At 41.7% G+C, this 23309-nt stretch overlaps 1 protein-coding gene across 1 annotated transcript in view; it reads right to left on the bottom strand.

The window, feature by feature from the left end:
• Positions 1-19413, bottom strand: part of ELOVL4 (ELOVL fatty acid elongase 4) — a 37169-nt gene extending 17756 nt beyond the window's left edge. The window contains exon 1 of the mRNA XM_053974234.1: positions 19081-19413. Within this exon, the coding sequence (XP_053830209.1) occupies positions 19081-19180 (100 nt within the window). The 5' untranslated portion in view covers positions 19181-19413. The remainder of the gene's footprint in view (positions 1-19080) is intronic.
• Positions 19414-23309: the final 3896 nt, after the last annotated feature.

The following is a 23309-nucleotide window of genomic DNA, read 5'->3' as shown; positions in this document are numbered from 1 at the left end:
TCATTCTTTCTCGGAAGGTTAAAGAAAATATTTTTTTAAAAAACCCCACTATATCACATTACCTCACAGAGAGATTCATTATGTCATTCAAGCTCTGTTGTCCAGTTCTACAATCCAAAACAACAAAGCAAACAGAATCCCATGAGCCCAAACACAAATCAACTCACTAATCCCCCAAACGAATTTTGCTTATGATGGATAATGACTGCAGTGGCAGTATAACCAAATATTCATCACCACTGCAAATGAAAGATACATGAATTGGGCAAAATACTGATAAAACCAGTAGCTTTTATTAGTTTAAAATTAGGTACTAGAAAGTCTCCTATCAATTTTATACAGGTTGTATGATGAAAACCTTTGCTATTTGATATAGGTCAGTCTCATGTTTCAGACAGAATACTAACAGTGTTACCAGAAAACAACCAAATAAAAGAGTTCTAAAGGGATGGTTCTAGTCAATCTGTGCTGCCATATGGGAAACAAAGGTTTTATTTATAGTCTCCTTCAGTCACTCACAGGATCCAGTTACATTACACATATTTCAGAGCTGAGAATATGCTATATTAAGGTCTAGATCAGTATGAAAAATGCAGTGTTAGCCTGATGAACCAGTGACATCTAGGATTAGAAGATAGCTCTGCTAGAGGAGAGAAGTGAGCTTGCAGAGACACCTCCTTCCTCAGTGCCTTGCTGTCCCATGTGTCACATGTCCCGCCCTGCCTGAAGGCCAATATCAAGCTGTAGCAAGAGATAAAAGGTTACTGCTTCATAACTCTCAGAACTTCAGACACTGCACAGCTTTATGATACTAACTGGATTATTTTCCCAATGCTTAGGCCAGTTACAGTTCCCATGGAAATCACATCACAGGGCTCCTTGGGAAGCTCAAACATCTGAAACACCTACTTCAGTCAAGTGTGGGCAAACGCACAAATGCAGCTGGCCAGAGATTTACCCAGAGGACAAGTTTCTTTTAAAGAAGTGTAAATCAAAGACCATGAAAAATCCCTATACCATACATTAATTACTGATCCCAGGCATAGAACCAGCAAGTTAGAAAACCCTTCTTATCAAGAAAATGAGGAAAGTACAGAAGAACACTACTGTCATTATTTCTCCCACTCTTCTTTCTTGTTTTCTTTGTTTTACTTAAGGCCATAAATTAGAACCTAATTTTATGAACAAATTTCATGAGGCCCTTTATTTCTAATAAAAACAACAAGTACTGTGATCTAGGGAAAGAGGAAATGAAGAACACAGATTATTCTTACTTGTAGATGATTTGATAATAATTAAGCTGCACATTCCAAGATGCTAGGAAGCCTAAAAAGAAATTGAAAAGAAGACTGCTTCTTTTATGGCTGTTAATACCAGAAGAGAAAATTCATCCTAATGCATAGAAACTTCAAGAAAGGACACTGATGCTGCTGGAATGATGGGATTCAGCCATGTGGCCACAGCCACCAAAAGAAGCCAAGGGCAAGACAGGGCAAGGACTACAGGGAGGAGTGTCAAAAAAATCAGATAGATCAGCTGTAGAAACACAGGCAATTAAAGAGGACCTGAAGAGAGTGAGAGATGACAGCTACCACTTAACTTTTTGTCAAGCTCCTGAAACCACAGAGAATACTACCTGGCACCTACCAAAGTTGAAATCACTACTGCATTGCAATTATTACACTCTTATATCCTTTACAATTTAGTTTCTTCTTGCCTTTAGTGATTACCAATCTGAATTTAAAAACAAAAAATAACACACACCAAAAAAAAAAAAAAAAAAAAACAACAAAACAATAAACCAAAAAAAAACCCCCCAAAAACAACAACAACAACAAAAAAAACACCAAACAAGAAAAAAAAAAAAAAAAGAAGATAACCTCATCATCTACCTGGCACCAAGTAATAGGCAAGAACTCATCATGAAACAAGAAAAAAGGTGTCAGTTAAGAGACAGCTCTGGGAATAGCCAAAGAGTGACATGCTTTAATCAAATGCAGATCTCTCTTCACTGTAATGTACAAAGAGTTAAGAGCAGGTGAGGCAAACAACACAGCTGCTTTCCCAGATTTCTTGCAATAAGGAATACAAAGAGGATAAAGAGAAAAAAACACATTAGAGAACCTGTCTTCTATTTTCTAACACATTGTTTCATGATAATCTTGCACACTAAAGTGGCAATACAAAGAGATGTGAGAGAGGAAGATTTGAATTTTAGCCAGGAGGTGAACGTTACCACCCACTGCTGAAAACAGGAAACCATGACCTGTTCCAGATTTCTTTTTGTGTCAGGAGACAAGGATTTCTGGACTTCTAGATGGAAGAATGAGGGTTCACTAGAGGGTGAAAGGAAAGACAAAGGGATAATTTATTTTAAAACCCATCTGAAAGCAGGCTTTGCCTCACACCTCATCAGCACTGTAAACAATTCTTCCACCTTGTGTCCACAAATATTACAAATTGAAGGACTTCACTGGAGAAAACCAAGAGATATATTTCATTAAGTCTGACAACTATATAAGAGCACCTAAGAAGCTGCCATTACTCTTCCATACCATGCTCTCAGCCTGTGACTTTCCCTCTCCAAAGGGTTTTTGGACAGTGAGCCACTACATCTCAGAGATGTCTTGAAGTATTTACAGGAAAAACATGTATTACTGATACAAATCTTGTAACACACTGCCCAGGGTATCCAACATTGCATCTGCATATGATTATTTTTAACTAGAAAACATCAGAAAACATGATACTGTTAATCCCTGAACTTTTTCATCACAGGATCTTTCCTGGATAATGCAAAGTAACTTGTTGCATCATAAGTCAACTCCATTCTTATCACACAGAAGGTTATAGAAAAACAATTTCATTTCAGTTTACCTGGCAAGCCTGCTTGTTCATGTTTTACACAGAAAACCCAGTAAAATGCAGACCCTTGCTCTCTTTCAAAGATAAATTCACTATCTTAAGTCATCTGCTCAAGTGGCAAATATTCCAAGCTACTCCAACACCTTCCTTCTGCCCAGCCCCCAATCTGTTTTAGCAAAACCAGCATAATTTTGTGTCCTACTTACTAGCTGGTGCTGATGACCACAAAAGATTCCTGCAAATTACAGAGAATTGTGATAGCTTAAGGGGACATATGAGTGCATTAAATCCTGCAGTACTTCACACAGAAAAGGGACATTTTTACCTCAAAGATGAAATAAGCTTGAAATAAAAAGGCTAGCTCCCTGAATTAAAAAAAAAATCCCTCCAACTGCTGTGAAGCAAAAAGACCAATGCCTTTACCTGATTAGAATTGACAGAGATTGACTGAATCTTTCAGGGGATTAAGGCGTTTGTCTTTCAAATCCCAAGACCCAGATTCTAATTCGATCCCAAATAAAATGTCTGCTGTGATGGCACAGCCTGTAGCACAGTGCTCTTCTGGTAAGCTGGGAAAAGTTTTAGAACAAATACTTTATAGCAAAAATGAATCCAGCCTAGACTAAGGCATCTACTAACATGCTCTTGATAAAAAATAACTGTTATGTAAGGAAATATGTATATACACAAGGCTTTCTTGACATTTTGTGTATATACTTTCTAAAGTTACACCTTGCAAAGGCAAAAACCAGAAGAACTTACATCTATATATTTATATGTGTATATATTATATTTAAGTATATATATTATTATTTATATATATATAAATAATTGAAATTGCCCTGAGGTACCTACCTTTGCACCATGTAATTCTTTTTGTGGGGAAATTAACAAGAAATACATATATAAATCCCTTTGATTTCTTAATTCAAAGCAAGAAGAAGAGCAGAACCAGTGAAAAGGACTGATTATCCTGCCTGACAATGTCCAAAGAGGACATAATTAACCTATACTGAAATATGGATGGGAAGTGAAGATGAATTTCAATAAGTAAGGCTGCAGTGATGCTGTTCTAGCATTAAAAATCACAAGAAGTTTTTGAGAAACATACTGTAACTGTTTTAATATGCAAGCATTTCTGTTAAACATGTTTCAGCATTTCCTTTCTGATAGAGAAGATTTTAGATGGTTCAATTTCCTGCATTTTACTTAGCCTATGGTTAATTTTTTTCTTTCCCCAAGAAGTACAAACTTGAAAAATAAGCAAACAAATGCATAGCACAGTCACTTTGACATTCACCTCAAGAAATCCTGAAACAGTACAATGGTGGTTATCTTTGCTTTTACAATCAGTTTTAGAGAAAATATTACATCACTAAAATACAAGGTTATTGCAATTCCCTGTGCTCATGTTTGGTTCAAAAGAAATACTTAGATAATCTTCAGTTTAACAACATATGTATTCCTGAGCTATAAGGTCGCTACTCACTAATTTATCTGGAGAGACTTTCGAAGTTATTAATAGCTATTGATACTATTCTCAGCAAAGACACTTACAGTGCCAATCCAGCACATCCATCTGTCCGATTACATTTCTAAAGACACTGCAGAAATGACGGCGAGCATTTAAAAGTGCTTCTGTGAGAGCTCTCTGGAGATCACCTTTATTTCAACAAAAGCACTCTCAAAGCCAGCCTCAAGTTTAAGAAAGATTTCCTTAAACAAGTAAAATTTTAACTCCACAGTATAAGGAAGGCAAAGCAGTATCACCTAATTGGAGTACTGTTCCATGAACCACAGTGGTTTAATTATCTAAGAATTTCCCACATTTTGCTAGTTCCACTACCACTATAACTGAAATAATTACAAAATGAAAACACATATCATATTAAAAAAAAAACCAACAGGTGAGAAATATAACTTCACACACCTTAAAATGTTTACAAAGTTTTCACACTAGATCCCTTCAGTGATTTTAGTGCTTTAGTGACCCCCTCCCTCCCCCTTTTCTTTCTGGCTACAGATAAATATGCAATATACTTCTCTCCAAGATTTTTATTAGAAATACTGGTCCAGTCATGTAAATATTTAGAAGTGAATATAAGATTCACTCTGGCTACACAATCACTGCAGACCGGATCTGTTGAAAGCAAACTTGAATAAGCATCTACCTGATTAGACCCTATGCTTTTGAACTAAACTGAGTAATACATCAGAATAATTTAAAAGTAGATTTACTGTTAGCAGTTAGTAGAAATTCCAAGAAAAAAGCTCAGTCTCTGACTAACTAACACTTCAGAACAACAACAGCTAAAGCTATAAAATTAGCCTTTAAAACAGTACATGACTACATGGGCTGCACAGTTTGAGACTGAAGACTGATAATGAAGAAGCATTGCAGAATGAAAGTTGAGTGGCCATATATTTTTGGACAGAAAATCAGTAGAATTAAAATTTTTTTATTCACTTACTATTATTTTAATAGAGCTGTTCATATGGCCCCAAATTATTTTTTCTTTTTGGTTGTCATTGCTTGAATTAACTTACCTGCTTTGCTATTGATTATTCATAGCACAATTTGCACTCTATTCCTCAATTAATGGAATTACAGAATCATTAAAGTCGGAAAAGACCTTCAGGATCATCTAGTCCATCCTGTGACTGAACACCACCATGTCAATTAAACCATAGCACCTAAATGCCATGTCCAGTTATTTCTTGAACACCTCCAGGGATGGTGACTCCACCACTTCCTGGGGCAGCCCATTCCAAAGTCTAACCACCCTGTCCAGTGAAGAAATTTATCCTGATGTCCAACCTGAACCTCCCTCTGCACAGCTTCAGGCCATTTCTCTTGTCCTGTTGTTAATAATCTCAGTTTATAAAGTTTCTTTAATGAGAAATCTTGTAATAGCAGATTGAAGCTACTGCATGAACTGAAATTATATCCCTATAGCCTCATACATGTCTCAGGCAAAAGAATAGTCCATGTCTTCTTAGGAGGGATTGTGCAGACAGATTGCTGCAGGAAAGCAAAATGACTGGGACAAAAAGAATGGCCAGTTTACCCTTCTTTCTTACCTATCACACTTGGCAATGTCTGCAGTCCTCTGGCACTATGGGTGTTTCTAAGGAGTTTGTCAGGGCCAAAGATACCTGTATCTAACTCAGAAAGAATCTAATATCATCTACAAAGCAAAGGCCATGAAGCTTCCATTAACACATGTATAAGCCAAGAGATCTTAGAAGAATTTCCCATTTTAGTACAGGATATGTTTTCAGAGGCAGTAAGCCTGGTAGAACATATAGCAGCTTGCTGTAAAACGTTAACTAGCATAAAGTTGCTCTCTACAGCTGAAGAAATTAGGATTAAACTTAAACTAGTTCACTATAATTTCCATTCCTAGACCCATCATTTTTTTCTTTCCTCATTTGGGTATTTTTGAACAGTTATCAGGTCACTCACTAGTTGCCTTTTTTTTTTTTTTTTAATTTTCCTTAAAGAAACACTTCATCTCATTCACCTGTAGGCATATTTTCCAGTCATAGAATAATCTTCATGCTCATCTCTGCATACTCTACAAACATTTAAATCAGCCTTGCACTGGTTTCTCAGGAACCAGTCAAGCCCCTGCTGCCTTATCTCACAAAAAATTCTGTATTATCATAATGTCACAGTATCAGTGGTGGTAATAACTGGCAAGAAAACAAAGATGTGAGTATCAGAGAATCATAGAATGGCTTAGGTTGGAAGGGACATTACAGAACATCCACTTCAAATCACCCTGTCATGAGCAGGGACACCTCCCACTAGAGGTTGCTCACAGCCCCATCCAACCTGACCTTGAACACTCCAGGGATGGGGCATCCACAGCTTCTCTGGGCATCCTGTTCCAGTGCCTCACCACACTCACAGTAAAGAATTTCTTGCCATGTATGGTATTGGTAAAGCTAAGGATGACACGCACAGGATATCATATGCACAAAGGTTCCCAAAACCCAGGAAAAAAAGCATAACAGCTCATCTGGTTTAAGTAATTTTTTTTTTCAGTACTTAGTAGCTCAGTAGAGAGAAAACAAGTTTTGGGGTTTTTTTTTAATATTTGATAATAAATCTAAAAATCTGAGTTAAGTACTTTGTCTATCCTTAAGCTTTAACTAGTCAGGAACAAACTAATTTGTTCAGGTCAAGGACAAAACTTTATGGCAAAGCACTGTCATTTTAACAAGCCATAAAACTAAAGTGCAAGAATAAGAGTATTCAGCCTCAAGCACAATGAACAATGAGAGGACACCCCAAAAATCAAAACAATGAAACCCACATATTCGAAGTTTGCTGTACAAAACCCTGTTGCGGGCAGAAATGAGAGATGCCTGCCCCAAAACCAAGAGGATTAAAAGGCAAGACCAACAGGTACCACCCATAACCAGTTGTGGCTTTGTTTTGAATTTCAGGGCTTTGTATTTGACTGCTTAGTCTTCTTTAAAACTGTAAACAGCACCATAAGATCAAAATGCCACACATCTAAGAGCAACATCTCCTGCAGCTAATGAAGACCTGTGTAATGTGCATGTGTTTCATAAACTCCCATTAAAGTAACAGGAAGGCCAAATCCCAATTTGCTGTTAAAAGGCCAGATGTATTTTAACTAGCCTTCCCATTATTTTGACCAGCATTCCAGCCTTCTCAGGACTCCTATCAGTCATTAATATATTGGCTTTGTGCCTATATACAGCAATTACATTATACACGTGTTTCAAGACAAGGATAGTAATGGAATTACTATGAAGTTCAGGACACATGACAATTTTCCATCAAGTCTCAGGATTTTCAAGTCCAAAGAGATTACCTCGCTCAAATGATATTTATCTTCTCCACTGATTATGATTACTTGTGGGGACAGTACAAATGCTCTGCTTCAAGTAATAATAAAAATATAATCCTCATTGAAGCTTATACAAGATATGCAAGATACAAGCCCTTGAGGCATGAAGTATTCTTCTGGTTGCCAAATCTTCTTTTCCAAACATCACAAATGCAAGATACATTCCCAATGCAATGATGCCTGCATGCTTTTTCTTAAATATTATATGTTATGGAGTAAACAGACGAAAGTATACAAATCCCCCAACCCTACCATACAATATAATTTTATAAACTAGTTGCAGACTTTATGATCCAGCATATGTCTCTGTATTTCTAAAGCAATAGCAGTACTGCACAAAACACACTTCAGAAAGCTTTTCTTCTACTGAAACTTCTACTCAAACATGTATGTTTTTTTGCCAAAACTATGTCTCTGAACTCAGACTGGACATGTCACTACTGCATACAAAAGCACTGGGGTTTGGCACTGTGAAAATAGTTGTAGGAGTATCAGTAAGCAGCAATACAAACACAGGATTTATGCACATTCAATGCTGCAATAACAGATTAGTCTACTGGCCCACCCAGAGTTTTATAATGCTGAAGGGGATGATCACAGGGTATGAAGATCTTCTCCAAAGACAGATATTGCAACAGGATTCCTTCAGTTTAAACACAAGTTCATTGAAAAATGTGAAAGACTATTATTATCAGTTCAATAACAACTCTGCAAGGTCTTATCCACTGTAGATAAGTGCTACATACTCAGCATACATGGGACATGTCTAATGTGCTTACACACCAGAAGGATAGTGATGTTTAACTACACAGAAAACATAAACAACTTACATTGATGCTCTTGTAATGCAGCTATTTGGGGTTGTAGATGAACATTTAGAGACTTTTAAATGCAGTGCTTGAGCATGTATGAAAACCAGCAATGGCAAGTGAAATCAACCTAAGAATAATACCAGAAAGCTACTGGAGACAATTCGCAGAAGCAGCACAGAAAGCTCTCTGATAAACTACCTGGTTTTCCTGTTTGCATTATCACAAGGATGCTCCTCATCACTTTGGTTTTACAGAAGGATGAATGAGATGAGAATTTTGTTTTGTTTAAAAACTACAAAAGGAGTCACTGAAATGCATTAGCTCTTCAAAGTTCAGAGGCAGAAGTAAATTTACAGTTGTGAGATGCATTTGGTCTTCTGTTAGCTTAACACAAATACATCAGTCAAAGCCTCCGAGGAAAACAAAACTCTAAAACATTTAGAACTTAATTCCTCAACATCCCTTTAACATCAGCAAAAATGACAAACTGGGGGGGTGAGGAACCAAGCACAAAAAAAAAAAAAAAAAAAGAGACTAGTTTTGAAATGCTGATTTTCAAAATATGAACTGAATGACAAAATGCTTTTAACCCAAAAGTGATGAAAAGAATGATCAGGGTCTGAATTTTTCATCCACTAAGTACACAGTAGCAAAATCATCAATTTGGAAGCTACATAATGTCCATGTCCAAATGACTGCTACAACTGAGTCTTTCCACTTCCACAGTTGTGTTACCTTCCATGCTGACACATGGGCCCCAAGCTTCTCTAATGGTTTCAGCAATAAAAGTTTCTCAACATAAAAAATCCAGGTCTCACTGAAATGGAGATTGGATAGAGTAGGAAAAAACCTGACCTAATTATCAAAGCATTTTGGGGTACTCTGTATGTAAGTATTTCTATTAGGCACATCTGTTCCTGGTAAAGCACTAAATATTAAACTGTGAAGAAAATATGATTATGAAGTCTCCTATTTACAACCCAGCTAGTCAATTTAACTACTAACTACTTTCTTCTTTTTTTTCTTTATGTTAACTCAAACAATTTAAAAACAAGGTGTTACAATTATGTTCTAAGAATAGAAGGACATAAAATCACATCAGAGAGAAGATTTGCTGGCTCCACAGAAAACGTGAAAGACATGGGTTAAAAATTCACTTCTTTCAGCAATGTTCTAGGAACATTTAGAAAGCAATAAAACAATTTTTGTTATTGCTCCTAACTGGGAGAAAGAATCAAGGAGATAATATCTATAAGCAGAAAAAAAAAATAGAAGAACGCTATAGTCAAGCATGTAAACTAAACACAACACATGCAAGAGCTGGAAGAAGACACTTTTTAGATATAGCAGAAATAGATAAGAGGAATAGGAAAATATGATGGAAACAAACTAAACAGTCAAGAGTTCATGATTATGCTGAAACAGAAAGTGAAACCAGGGATGTGGTGGTTTGACGCTCTCTGAAGGCCAGGTACCCACCAAAGCTGCTCTATCACTCCCCTCTCAGCTGGACAGGGTAGAGAAAATAGAAGATAAGGCTCATGAGTTAATCAGAATCACAGAATTCACAGAATCACCAGATTGGAAGAGACATTCAAGATCATCCAGTCCAACCCCTGCCCCAACGCTTCAACTAAACCATGGCACCGAGTGCCACATCCAGTCTTTTTTTAAACACAGCCAGGGATGGTGACTCCACCACCTCCCCAGGCAGACCATTCCAGAACTTTATCACTCTTTCCATAAAAAACTTTTTCCTGATATCCAACCTATATTTCCCTTGGTGCAGCTTAGCACTGTGTCCTCTCATTCTGTCAGTTGCTGCCTGGAGAAAGAGCCCAACCCCACCTGACTGCAGCCTCCTTTCAGGGAGCTGGAGAGAGTAGTAAGGACAGGGAGAGGTCACAAACTGATTACGGTCGTGGACAAAACAGATGTGACTTGGGGAAATTGCTTACTTTATTACCAATCAAAATCTGAGTTGTATGAGAAGTAGAACAAACCTGAAAAGCACCTTTCTCCCAAACTCTCCCTCCTTCCCAGGCTTAACTTCACCCTGATTCTCTATCTTCTCCCTGCCAGTGGCAATGGGAGATGGGGAATAAGGATTACAGTCAGTTCATCATGTGCTGTTTCTGATGCTGCTTCTTCCTTAGGAGGAGGGGTCTTGCCCCTGCTCCAGTGTCAGGTTGCTCCCAAAGGAGACAGTCCTCCATGAAATTCTCCAGCCTGAGTCCTTCCCACAGACTGCAGCTCTTCACAAAGTGATTCAGTGTGGGATCCTTCCTGTCAGGAGCCTGCTCCAGCACAGGCTTCCCATGGGGTCACAGCCTTCTTACAGCATCCACCTGCTCTGGTATGCTGCTCCTCCACTGGCTGCAGATTGATCTCTGCAGCCCTATGGACCTCCACAGGCATCAGGGGCACAGGTATCTCACCGTGGTCTTTCCCATGGGCTGCAGGGGAATCTCTGCTCCAGTGCCTGGAGCACCTCCTTGCCTTCCTTCCCTGAGCTCCATGTCTGCAGAGTGGTTTGTATCACATATTCTCACTCTTCTCTGGCTGCAATTACTTCTGTGCCTTTTTTTCCCCCTCTTCTTAAATACATTACTGTAAAATCATAGAATGGCCTGGTTTGGAAGGGACATTAAAGATCATCCACTTCAAACAACTCTGTCATGAGCAGGGACATCTTCCACTAGACTGGGTTGTTTAGAGCCTCATCCAACCTGGCTTTAAACATTCCCAGGGATGGAGCATGCACAGCTTCTCTGGACAATCTGTTCCAGCATCTCACCATCCTCAGAATAAAGAAATTTTTCCTAAAATTTCTAACCTAAACCTCCAGTCTTTCAGTTTGAAGCCATTCCCCCTTATCCTCTCACCACATGCCCTTGTAAAAAGTTTCATTCCATTTTTCTTGTAGGCTCCTTTCAGATACTGGAAGGTCAATTAGGTCACCCCAAAGCCTTCTCTTTTCCAGGCTGAACAATTCCAATTCTCCTAGCCTTTCCTCATAGGAGGGGTGCTCCATCCCTCTGAACAACTTGGTGGCCCTGCTCTAGATTTGCTCCGTTAGGTCATTGTCTTAGAAGAATTGTCTTTTTTGTGCTGGGGACCCCAGAGGTGGAAGGTCTCACAAGAGTGGAGTAGAGGAACAGACTCACCTGCCTCAATCTGCTGGCCATGCTGCCTTTGATGGTGGGATTGTTGTCACAGAGATTTTATTACCACCACTGATTGGCTCAGCCTTGGCCAGGAGTGGGCCCATCTTGGAATGGGCTGGCATTGGCTCTGTTGGACATGGGGGAAGCTTCTAGCATAGTCCCCCTAGCAGCAAACCCTTGCCATGCAAACACAATACAAGGGAAGGATCCCATGGTACAAGCAGACACAATGCCACAGAGAGAGTGAACATTCCAGGACAGGAGTTAAGGATCAAACCACTGAAATTATTCAAGTACCTAAAGAAAGAAGTTGAGCTGCAGGCACACAAGCAAAACAAAACCAAGAGCAATTGGATGCCCACAGGCATCACTATCTTGCATCAAATGCAGGCCAAACTGAGGTAGCTTATTCTCCCTCACCTTCCATAAGAGAAAGGCAATTTAGCTCATGCTTATCTTGAGATCCAAGCACACACAAAATGATTTAATACAAACCACGTTGCACTCTATTGATCTCCAGGCTTGCCTTGCAGCTACTTATTGCTTTGCCTACTAGCTGGGATGCAGTACTCAAAACCCCAACAGGGCTAACACCTAAGCCTTGCCAAGCCTGAATTTCAGAGCTGCCTTCATTTGCATCCTTAAAATTCCACAAGACTTTGAAGTTCACACACTCAGAAGCACTTAAGTTTGACAACACTGAGTACCCACTTGTCACCATACAAGATCCAGGAACTGTATTCAGCATCTACATCCTCCTAAATGAGGTGTCAGTCAGACAGCCCCACTCAAAGAGATCCTTATGAAGTGCAGTGGTAACTCCAACTTGGTTTCCAAATACAGCTTGAGAAAGCAAGGCCTTGTCATTTATTTACCAGTCAGAGAAGTCCTAACTTATGGATCAGATCTGTCCTTAAAATCACACTGTCACAACTTCTGTGCTCTGGGAACACCCCAGTCATATCTTTAAAAGCCAAAGCTGTCATTCTTTTAATGGTCAATTCTTTTTAGATAAATGAACTCTCATTTATCTCCATTTTTTCAGGCCATTCAGGCATTCATTCAACCTCACTTGCCCTACCTCAAAAAACTCTTCAGTACACACAACAGCCTCTTCTCCCCGCTTAGCCTTGCATCCTAGCAAGTTCTTCCTCTCAAAGTCCCCTCCATATCTGTTTGGAGTCTTTTCATTCATTCACCTTTTATCTAAATGCTCTCCTAATCAATCAAGTAACTCCAAAAAACCTGTCTGGACTGGCAGAGGAAAAAGTGGAGTCTTGCCTCACCCACTCCTCATCTACAAGACCTTAAAAGGAACTACATCCTATGTTCCCTAAGCTTCTTCTACTACCTGTCCTTGTGCAGCCTTTGACACTCTTCCCAGGTTGCACAGGACAGCACAGCTGCCTTGAATACAGCCTCTTCTGGTTGTTCATATCTATAACCACACACACCCTGAGCACAGCACGAATGCAGGGTGACAACTACGAACACTCCTAGTCAAGGTGCTCCAACTAGAGACAGCTACCTATGAACAAGAGTTCAGTCACTATCCTTGATCAAGCTCTGTAACCAGTGGAGCCTCCAGGATGAATGCATCTGCTTCATAGCAAGGGTATTTCAAATTCTCAAGAATTCTTCACCTCTGGTTGCAGTATGGGGCTCCAGGACCACATATTGATTTGCACCTCATGATGCCTCAGCTGAGAAACGTGATTTGCTTGGAACTCTGCAACAGCAATTTAGCATGTGCTGAATTCTAAACATCTAGTCATTTGGCCTTCTGCAGCAGGCACTAAGATCATGCAATCAGCTTGGTTAAATTCTGTATACAGCCATTTCCAGATCTTTTCCCATGGATTCTCCTTTAAGAGTATTCACAACAACTTATTTCTTTCAAAGATTTAAAGACATGCTACCTACACAGTTTTAGAATGAATTTTCAAAGATGCGGTCATGTTCTTGTCATTTTGTCTACACATTTCCTTTTCCTTCTGGAATATGCTGATGAGTGTTCAAACAGAAGTTTGTATTACATTCTTGCTGGTGCTCTTTGAAGTTTTTTTTCTGTTTCATTTCTTTTCTGGAGCTGAGATTTGCATATCACCCCTACAACTTCTGCTCCTTCATTTTAGGAAAGAGAAGTCTTCACTCAAAACTCAGCTTCTCATCTATAGAGTTCATTTTACTTCTCCTACTCCCTCATGACCAAGGTCTTGAAGCTTGCTGACCCAAGATCTCGAAGTAGACATTTTCCCTTCACTAATGTACTTTCCTGAATGATGTTTCCACTTCCAAAAATGTTTGGTATCTGTTTAGTTCTGATTATGTCTTTTGAGTTCTACAATCTGATAAAAATCTTCTGATGATGAAAAGGGGGTAGAATTTCCCTCAAACACTCAGCAAATTGCCTTCAATACCAAGCATTATTTTTTTCTTCACTAATAAATTCCCCTCCCTTCACCAACTGGCAATTAAATGTCAAATGAATCAAATAAACTGGGATGCTCCAATTGCTCAGTTTAGTTGACAGCAATCTCATGATCTAGGCATTAAGACTCTTGACTTTCACAATCAATTTCTCCAGTGCTCTTTCTGCCACAGGTTTTTTCTGTGTTTCTGCCACAAGACAGCCAGCTCAGTCAGACAGCTTTTCCATTTCCAGTATGTTTCTCCCTGTCTAATCCTTGTGTTTTACCCAGTCATGGCCACAGACTGAAAAAAACTATTCCCTTGAGAAGAATATTGTATCTGCAAGACAAGTATTGTGCCATATCACCAAATCTGATGCTCAGCCAGCCCTCTGAAAGTTTAGGAACATGTTCTGCTTTGTTTCTGTGAAACAGACTTCATGGACCTTAATCTCACCCTTCGTTCTCTTTCTTTCCCCATCATCATCCTCTGAAGCACTTTCACTGGCATTCTACTTGCCTCCAGCTTTGGCACAGATCCTCAGCTACAAGGGACTACTTGCACTCAGAGTGTTCTGCTAAGCACCCCAGTGAACCTTTCTCAAGCATAGACACTCAGGATCCTTTGGTCATACTTGGGTTCTCTGTGGAGGAAGGTACAAGGGAAGAAGAAATGTGTTTTGTTCTGGTTCTGTTCCCTGGACTGAAAAAGAAAATGAACCTGAACTTCCTGGGTAATTTTAAACTAGTCCCAAGATCTCCTAGTAAAAGTGTTCATGGAAGCTGCTCCACTGGTTCTCCTTTTGGGCAACCAGTTTTAAGTTCCCCATCTTCTCCATCCTCACCGCCTTAGACTTCTGACCCAACTGATAAAACCTACAGTTGATGTTGCTCCTGAACAAGATACTAGGTAGAACACTACCCTACCACTAAAGTGAAAGTTTGCATCTCTCCTTTCCTACTGATGGAAAAAGTCTGTAATCTTATTAACTGCAACAGCTGTAAATAGTTGCTGTTCCAAAGCAGTCCCACGTGGCCTGGGATGGCCCTGCCTCCTTTAAACTCTTGAGCTCCAAGAACAATCATTCTCACCCAAAGTCAGTAAAGCCTTCTGTTCCTTAGCTCAGTACATCCAAATTAAGTAGTTCCTCTAAATAAATATTTTTGTACAGTGTTTCATGAATCTTCTTTTCAAGCCACAGTCTCCTATTCCCCCTTCCCGACTGACAATGGTCTCTTCACCCACATTTTGAGATTTCCACACTCTTCTTTCCTGGATTGTGTCCTGAGTTATTCATCTTAATAGTTCCCCTGGACTCAGCCTGGAACCTCCCTTTAAGTCACTTGCTCAGTCATCTAATCATACCCTTAATCCTTCCTGGCAAATCCAACCTCAACCAGCCACTCGAGCTGAGAGAAAGAAGGAAGCCCTGCCCTAACAATTACATGGAACTGGTCCCATGCCCTTACAGAAATAAGGGCATGGAATTCCTAGATCATATTCCCTGATAGTAACTGTTCCTCTGACCACCTTTTTTTTTTTTTTTTTGCTCTTGATGACCGCTAAGAACATGCTTTTGACCTTTCTATTTCTTCTTGAAGATTATGGCTTCCTAAATTATGTCCTTCAGCCTCCTAGGTGAATATATGGTTACAATGGATTTTGGGCTTTCATGAAAGGGGTCTAAAAAGTAGTCAGGAGTGGAGAGAAAAAAAGTAATCTTGCAACAAATAAACAAGCAAAAGCATCAACCTAATGCTGAAAATGTATTTGATAATATACTTGGGGAAAAAGTCACAGAACACTGCTACTACTCCCAAATGCAAGACTTCAAAAACCAAAACCACAAACAAATCAACTTTAGACAGCATGCTTAATGCTAAAAGAAATTGTAACATCAACTCAAAATCCATTTAGGCTCATTATATACTTGGTCTTTTGGGGTCTTTTTTTTTGGTCTCAGAAAAGGTCAGTTGCTTTTTAAATAGCACAAAGCAGGGGAGGAAAATGATCAAATTTTTAATGTACAAAAATAAAGCAGCACAAGACTCAGTGGGATGTTCTGGCACAGTCCTACACAAGTGTTATCACAGGAGTCCAAGGCAGCAGGAGAAAGCACCTACTGGCAAGCCAATCTTGCTGAATACAGAGAACAGGGCTAAAGACACACAGGTGTTCAATAAAAAATGGAAGTGGGAAATGGAGAGAATAAGTGTAGGAGTAGTAGTGGGAATAAAATTTCTTCACATTTTGTTGTGTAATTTTGCTGTGTAGTAGTGTTTCTGTATGATTTATTGTGTAATGCTATTGCATAGCATCATTTGTTGAGCAACTTTGCTGCGTGGTATAGTTTTTTATTTAATGATATTGAACATTAGGCAATGGTCTTGCATGCCATAATTGGTGTTTTCTGTTGAGCAACATTACTGTCATAGCTCTTAACACAAAGGTGAATTGCATGAATTCATAACAGTGCTGAATTCACAATTTTAACATATCATAGAATGGTTTGGGTTGGAAGGGACTGAAGATCATCTACTTCCAACCACCCTTCCATGGGCAGACACACCTTCCACTAGAATTTCAGAGCCTCATCCAACTTGGCCTTGAACAATTCCAGGGATGGGGCATCCATAAGTTCTCTGGGCAACCTGTTCCTGTGCCTCATCACCCTTGCAAGAGAGAATTTTTTCCTGCTATCTAAACTTACTCTCTTTCAGTCTGAAGCCATTACCTTGTCCTATCACTACGTGCCCTTGTAAAAGGTCCCTCTCGTGCTCTTGTGTCACATCCCTTTTAGGTACTGAAAATATGCTGTATGTTCACTCAGAGATGGCAAATGGAGACAATTATTTTTATCTCAACAAGGAAACATGCAGAAAAGCAGCAAACTGAGCAGGTATTTTTACACAACTTAGGGCATTAAAAATTATTTCACTGAAGAGCCACACAGCATTGCCTCATGAATAACACTTTCTTATCCTGAGCTACTTTGTAACTACAATGTGACACATTACATGTTTCACCCATCCCTACCTGACTGTGAAAACTACAGGAGAACCTTGTTCCACATACTGCTGGGTATAGATAAGAACTGTAATGTGTTTTTCATGTGACTTAGGCTCTACTCAAAACTAACTTTGAAGGGACCTGCTGTAATCCAAAATCTGAACAAGAAACTCTCCACAAGATAGGACTGATGACTTCATTACAATGGAATCCTGCTCTAACAGCAATGCTACCGAACTTAAAGCAAAAAATACAATGTTTCCATTAGTAAATTAGTAAGACTTACACATATTTTAGGGGCAATAACAATGTGATCCTACTACTGCTTAACATCCTCCAAAGAAGCAGAAGAAAAAAGTTTGCTGTATGTGTAGTATCACTGTTACTTACTTATCATTACATTCTTAACATTTACTTGCTTTTCCTTCTTTTTTTCCCCTCCTCTGGTCATTTTTGCTTACAATAGACATGGTCTATTGACAGACTTAAATAACATTTTTGAAGTTGAGGAAATATATCAGAACATGAGTTTTTTTCCAATAAATCAAGTAATCGACAAGGTTATCAACTTTGTACCCACATCTATTTTTATATCCATCTGAAAATGCTATTGATTGACTAGAATAGCATCTCTTTCATTCATTACCTGGCAGTCTATGAACAATTGTATGTTGCAAGAGTCAGAGAGCAAACACTGGTAGATTACAATGCAGTGCTGCTGCAAGCATTTTTATTTGCTCTCATATTCTGGCAGTTTTTAAAAACAGAGGAGAAAAATAAGCATGCAGGCTCAATTTTAAAAATATAGCAAAACACGGGAGTTATGGAAAGGCAAATTGCAAAAAAAGTGAGCTCCTTCCATCTATAACATAAGATTAATTTATTATCTGACAGATGGCAGAAGGGAGGGGGGGTGGAAAAGCAAAGACTGCTGATGCAGTGAGCTTCCACATTCCCACCTATCTCACCGCCACGAAATACATCCACAGTCGCACGCACTCCAGTTTTGCTCTGCGTGTTTCAAAATAGCTAAACCTCATCGTTGCGTGGACAACGAAAAAATGAAGAAAACATCCAGAGGAGTAAATGATCCTTCTGCCAGCTGCCCGTGGCTACTCACAATAGCAACTGTGAAAGCGACTCCTTTCATTTGACACACGAGACAGAACCATTCTCGCTGACCAATAACACTTCCAGAGCTACCGGTCACTGCAGCAAGGTACCGCCTCATTTGCTGTCCCAGCACTACAAGCTGCTTTTGCACATTTCTCCATATTCCAAGACATTTACTCTTCCTTCAGCATCTGCCACATTGCAGTCGTGGAGTGCCAATACAGGAGCGGAGCACGGAAAACAGCAGGACTGACCCAAACACATTTAATGTAAAATGCAAAGCTGCTGCACTGGCGGTCACAACCATTTCCTCATTTCTTTTGCTGAACTCCACGCGATGCCGACGTGGGGCTCCCACCTGCCGCAGAAGCCAAAGACCGGCTGTGCCGGGGGGCCTCGCTTACCTCCGACATCACATCCCCGTGTGACAACCCCAAGGCACGCCGCGGCGGCAGAGACCCGGAGGAACCACGGCCCTGGGAAGCGGATTTCGCTACGTCCACCCGCGGGCGCCCGGGGGACGCGCTCACCTTGCCTCGGATCGATGCCCCGCGCACCCCGGGCCGCTACACGGGATTACGGCGGATAAACAAACACTGCACCGAGCGCACCCGGAGGGGCGAGGAGGGCAGGCGGGAGCCGGGGGGGGGGGGGGGGGGGGGGGTCTGCCCCCGCGGCCGCCCCATCCCGGGGAGCCGGAGCGCGCTCCGCGTCTCCCGGGAGATGGAGCCATTTTGAGCCGCTGCGCATCAGCGGCAGCGGGCGGGGGGCGCCGGGCACGGCGATGGCGGGGCCGCGGCCGCCCTGGCGCGTTACCTCGGATGCTCCAGGTCCAGCGGTAGAACTCGAGGGTGTCGTTCACCACGCTGGACACCAGGCCCATGGCGCTGGGGGGCTCGGCGGCGGCGGCACCCATGGTGAGCAGCAGCAGCAGCGGCGGAGCCGGCAGACCTGTCTCGGCGCGTGCGTCCGTGCCTCTGCGCCGGGGCTGCTGCTGCTGCTGCCCCTTCTACAGCCGGGGATGTGATTTAAATCTCTATCTCTCCGTATCTTCCCTCCAGACTCCGCCTCGCTCCCGTCACCGGCTCCCGTGCCCCGCGGGCAGGGTGGAGGGCGCGGAGGCGGGGGGCGGCGCGGCGGCGGCCGCGGCTCCGCAGCGCGATGCTCCCGGCTCGGTGCTCCCGGCTCGGTGCTCCGCGGCGCGGTGCTCCCGGCTCGGTGCTCCCGGCTCGGTGCTCCGCGGCTCGGTGCTCCCGGCTCGGTGCTCCGCGGCGCGGTGCTCCCGGCGCGGTGCTCCCGGCTCGGTGCTCCCGGCTCGGTGCGCGGCGCCCGGCGCGGTGCGGGCGGGCGCGTCACGTGTCCGCCGTCCCGCGGCCCCGCGGAGCGGCCCGGCCGCGCAGGCGCCCGGCGGCCCCGCCGGAGCAGGTGCGGGCGGCGCGGGGCCCGCTCCTCCTCCCTCAGGGGGGCGTGCGGGGTGGCGAGGAGGCGCTTGTTATCTCAGCCTGGCTTTTTATGTTCAAATAGGAGTTTTTTTATTTTTTATTTTACCAGAAAGGGGGAAAATGAGTATTTCAGCCAACTCCTATTTCCTTTCTTTCTTTTCTCTTTGTGTAAGTTTGGATTTTTTTCTTCTCCCCCTCCTGCTACCCCTTGGCAGACACGCCGAGGGTCCGGCGTGAGCGGCGTTGGCGTTACCTCCGTGTGTGCGTATCGAGGCTCTTCTGCTGCTTCCAGGAGCACTCGCTAAGATCCCTTCTCCTCCCAGCACGGCTAACACCGGCAACCGCAACGGGACCTCGCTACCTCCCTGCCCCACCCCCTGGTGGCACTTCCCTGGCCAGCCTTCTCCGAGAGCCACCCAGCTGCCCTTCTCACACCTCCCCTTATCTCCTGGACCGAGGCCTTTATGGTCGTTTCATGGAGCAGAGAGATTCAGCTGCCCGGAGTGTTGCTGGGTGCTGCAGGAGAAGCATCCATTCTGCACCCCGTGTTTCAGTCCCAGCAAACCCTCTGTCTGGTGTAAAGGCACCACCTGCTCCTCACACCCTTTGCTTCTTATCTCCTTCTTGGCAGCTTGTCTGCCCCATGATCTTGCATAGTGCAGATGGCTACATGACACCCTCGGGAGTGAGGGGCAGGAGGGGACCTGCTCCACCCAAGTTGCAAGCTTTCCATCTAGCAGGCAGCAGATCAGATGGTGTCTGCCTCTCCCTCCTCCAGTGCAGCAGCACCTCTGTCACTTGTTGTCACTTGGTCTTGGTGAGCACAGCTCTCACTCCTCCTCCTGGGTGAGGCAGGCCTGGCTTAGCTCCTGCACTGCTCTGGCTGCTGCGATCCCAGCCCTATGGACAGGGGAGGCACACTGGCCATCACTAGTTACCCCACTGGAAGCAGAGTCACTGCACCAAAACCAGGTGGCTGGCAGTAGGGATCACCTACGCCGGGAAGAGGAAGAGGAGCTATGTCAACACCTGGAGGCCTCGACGGACAGGGAAGTCCAACTGACCCCAATGCTGGCTGAAAGTTGGAGCGAAGCAAGGTTGTGGATGTATGGACAGCTGCTACTTCTCTCACATGAGAACAGTCAATCAAAATTCTTCATGAATTACAGTGACTGGACTTATGCCTTGTTTTGATGGCGCTGATCGTGGCAGAAGGTCTGGTGAGAGCTCTGAAATGGATCTGTCACTGGGTAGGGCAAGGTGAACACCAACCTGCTTCTCAAGTTGCAGGTAGACAGTGTAGTGTTAGCTGTGTTTCCTGTGTCTCCAAAAGGAGAAGCTACTGGAGTGTATTGTTGGACATTTAGTATCTTGATATGTGGTTAGCATTGTCTAAAGTACAGCTTCAGAACTTTTTTGTAACATTATCATTTAAATTGAAAGGAAACCAGGAGGTTGAGTCATAATCCTCAAATTGGTATGTGGCCATTTGTGTTGGCCACATGCTGGAAACAGAACGGCTTCTGAGTGAATCAACATGACAAAGGTTTGCACTTCCCTGCCCTGTTGGGCAAGATGTGGACTTAGGAGAGTGCCACCAACACAAGGAGTGAAGATCCACAGTCTACCAAAGAACAAAAAAGGAACAAGATATTTTAGCAATATGAATACATATTTCAGTTAATAATTATTTATATTATAGCTTACATATACTTACTTCTTCATTAGAATGCCTGTTTATTCTGTGGAAGTCTTTTTTTCACAACTGACACCAATAATTATTGTTTATAAAATGTTTATATCATCCAATTTACTGTTTCATCTATTTCTGATTAGGTAACTTTGCTTGATGGCAATTAAATCCTTTATATTAGCCATATGATTGTACATAGATAATTTCACAGAACCATTAAGGCTTGAGAGGAGCCACAACTGAGTTGCAGAGTTTGGACAACAGGGAGAAGATGAACTATATAACCAGAGTAACTTCCTCTGTGCTTTGAGATTGCCTTAAAAAGTATGCTGAAATTTACAGCTAACTATTTTCATTAGTTTAACTTTCAGCCTGCAAGTATGTGGACATGCTTTTAAGATTAGGTCTGTGTCTGAGGCTTCCAAACACATCCCAGTTAGTTTACATTTGTGCACCCAGCAGGGTATGCTACCTCAAGAATGCTGAGACTGTGTCTTCTACTTAAAGAGAGCAGAAGGAGGAAGGCATCCAAAGGCATGGCATCAAAATATCCTCCAAGGAAATCTCCAGCATGGTCGTCAGAAAATGATGATTTTTCAGTATCATTAGTTGGCCAGTGTTGTTATTTTCTACTTGATAATCTACTTGTTCCTAAAACTTGGACATCTCAGATGGACTAGGAAAAGGCAGATCTGTGGCAGCTGATCCCATAGGAACACACACATGAATTCCCAGCTGTGCTTCAGCCATTTGCCCAGTGCTCCAGGGTGCTTATGCTGGCAGCAGGCAACTGTGTGCTTTAGGAAGGGTGCAGAAGGTAAGAGGAAGTTGTGGGACAGGTGGATCTAGGAAGCTCTCCTGCCAGTTCCCATTCCAGATGCAAACTGTTTGTATTTCTTCCAGATATTTTTGTAAAAAAACCTCAATGATATCTCATTTCAGAGCTGTTTCAAGCCATTTTCTGCTTCTTCATGAAAAAAACAAATAGCGATAGAAATGTTACAAGCTCCTGATGATCAGTGCCTTTATTCATGCTTGTAAAAATGCATTTATTCATTAATTTCAGTGAAGCATATGCTATCATAATGATTGATGAATCAGCAGATGCTTCTGCACTAGTTGAAAGTATTCCCACTCAGGTTTTGCTTCAGGTTAGCAATGAAATTGCTGTAAGGGGAAAATGTAATGCAGGTATATTTGGCAATATTTATGAAGTGTAGTAGGAAGAAAACAGTCAGAGCTTTGTGTGTTGCCACCAGTGATCCCTCCAGGCAGCTCAATAAAAGACAAAAACAGCAGTAAAAGAACTCTGCCTTGCTACAAAGAGAATCACCAAAACCAGGAACTTACCTGGTGGGAAAGCATAAAATTGCTTGAATCAACACATTTGACAGATCTAAATGTTACATGATGTGGTAAGGGACAACCTATTCACTTATCAGTAAAGAAGGTGCATAAAGTATTGTATGTGTTGAGCATGACCAAATTTAAATGTTGAAAACACATTTAACTTTAGAAATGTGTTTTAATTACTTGAATTATCGAATTCTCATGTTTTTTCATTTGATTCCATCAATGTCTTAGGAGGGAAAATGATTCAATAAATTAGCACATTAATTTGCAGTGAATGGGTTTTTCTTGCACAGCCTGTCCAATTGATATGCTCCTTGCATTAAAACTTTCAAGTTGATACGCCTTATAAAGACTGCTAGCTGAGCCAAAAAAAGCTCATTTGATCTTTGAATCAACAAGTACAGGCTCAAGTGTATTCATATGCAATAGTATAAATGCTATCTGCTTCAACAGAGAGGCTGACTTAAGGCAGCTTTATACTATAAAAGCTTAAAAGAAGCTGGTTTCATACAACCATAATATTTTAAAATAATAACATTAAAACCAACTATGTGTCT

Source organism: Vidua macroura, chromosome 3, assembly GCF_024509145.1.
Source record: "Vidua macroura isolate BioBank_ID:100142 chromosome 3, ASM2450914v1, whole genome shotgun sequence".
NCBI classification, from domain to species: Eukaryota; Metazoa; Chordata; class Aves; order Passeriformes; family Viduidae; genus Vidua; species Vidua macroura.
Note: the sequence above shows the minus strand (reverse complement) of the source record. Positions and strands in the feature narration are given on the sequence as shown.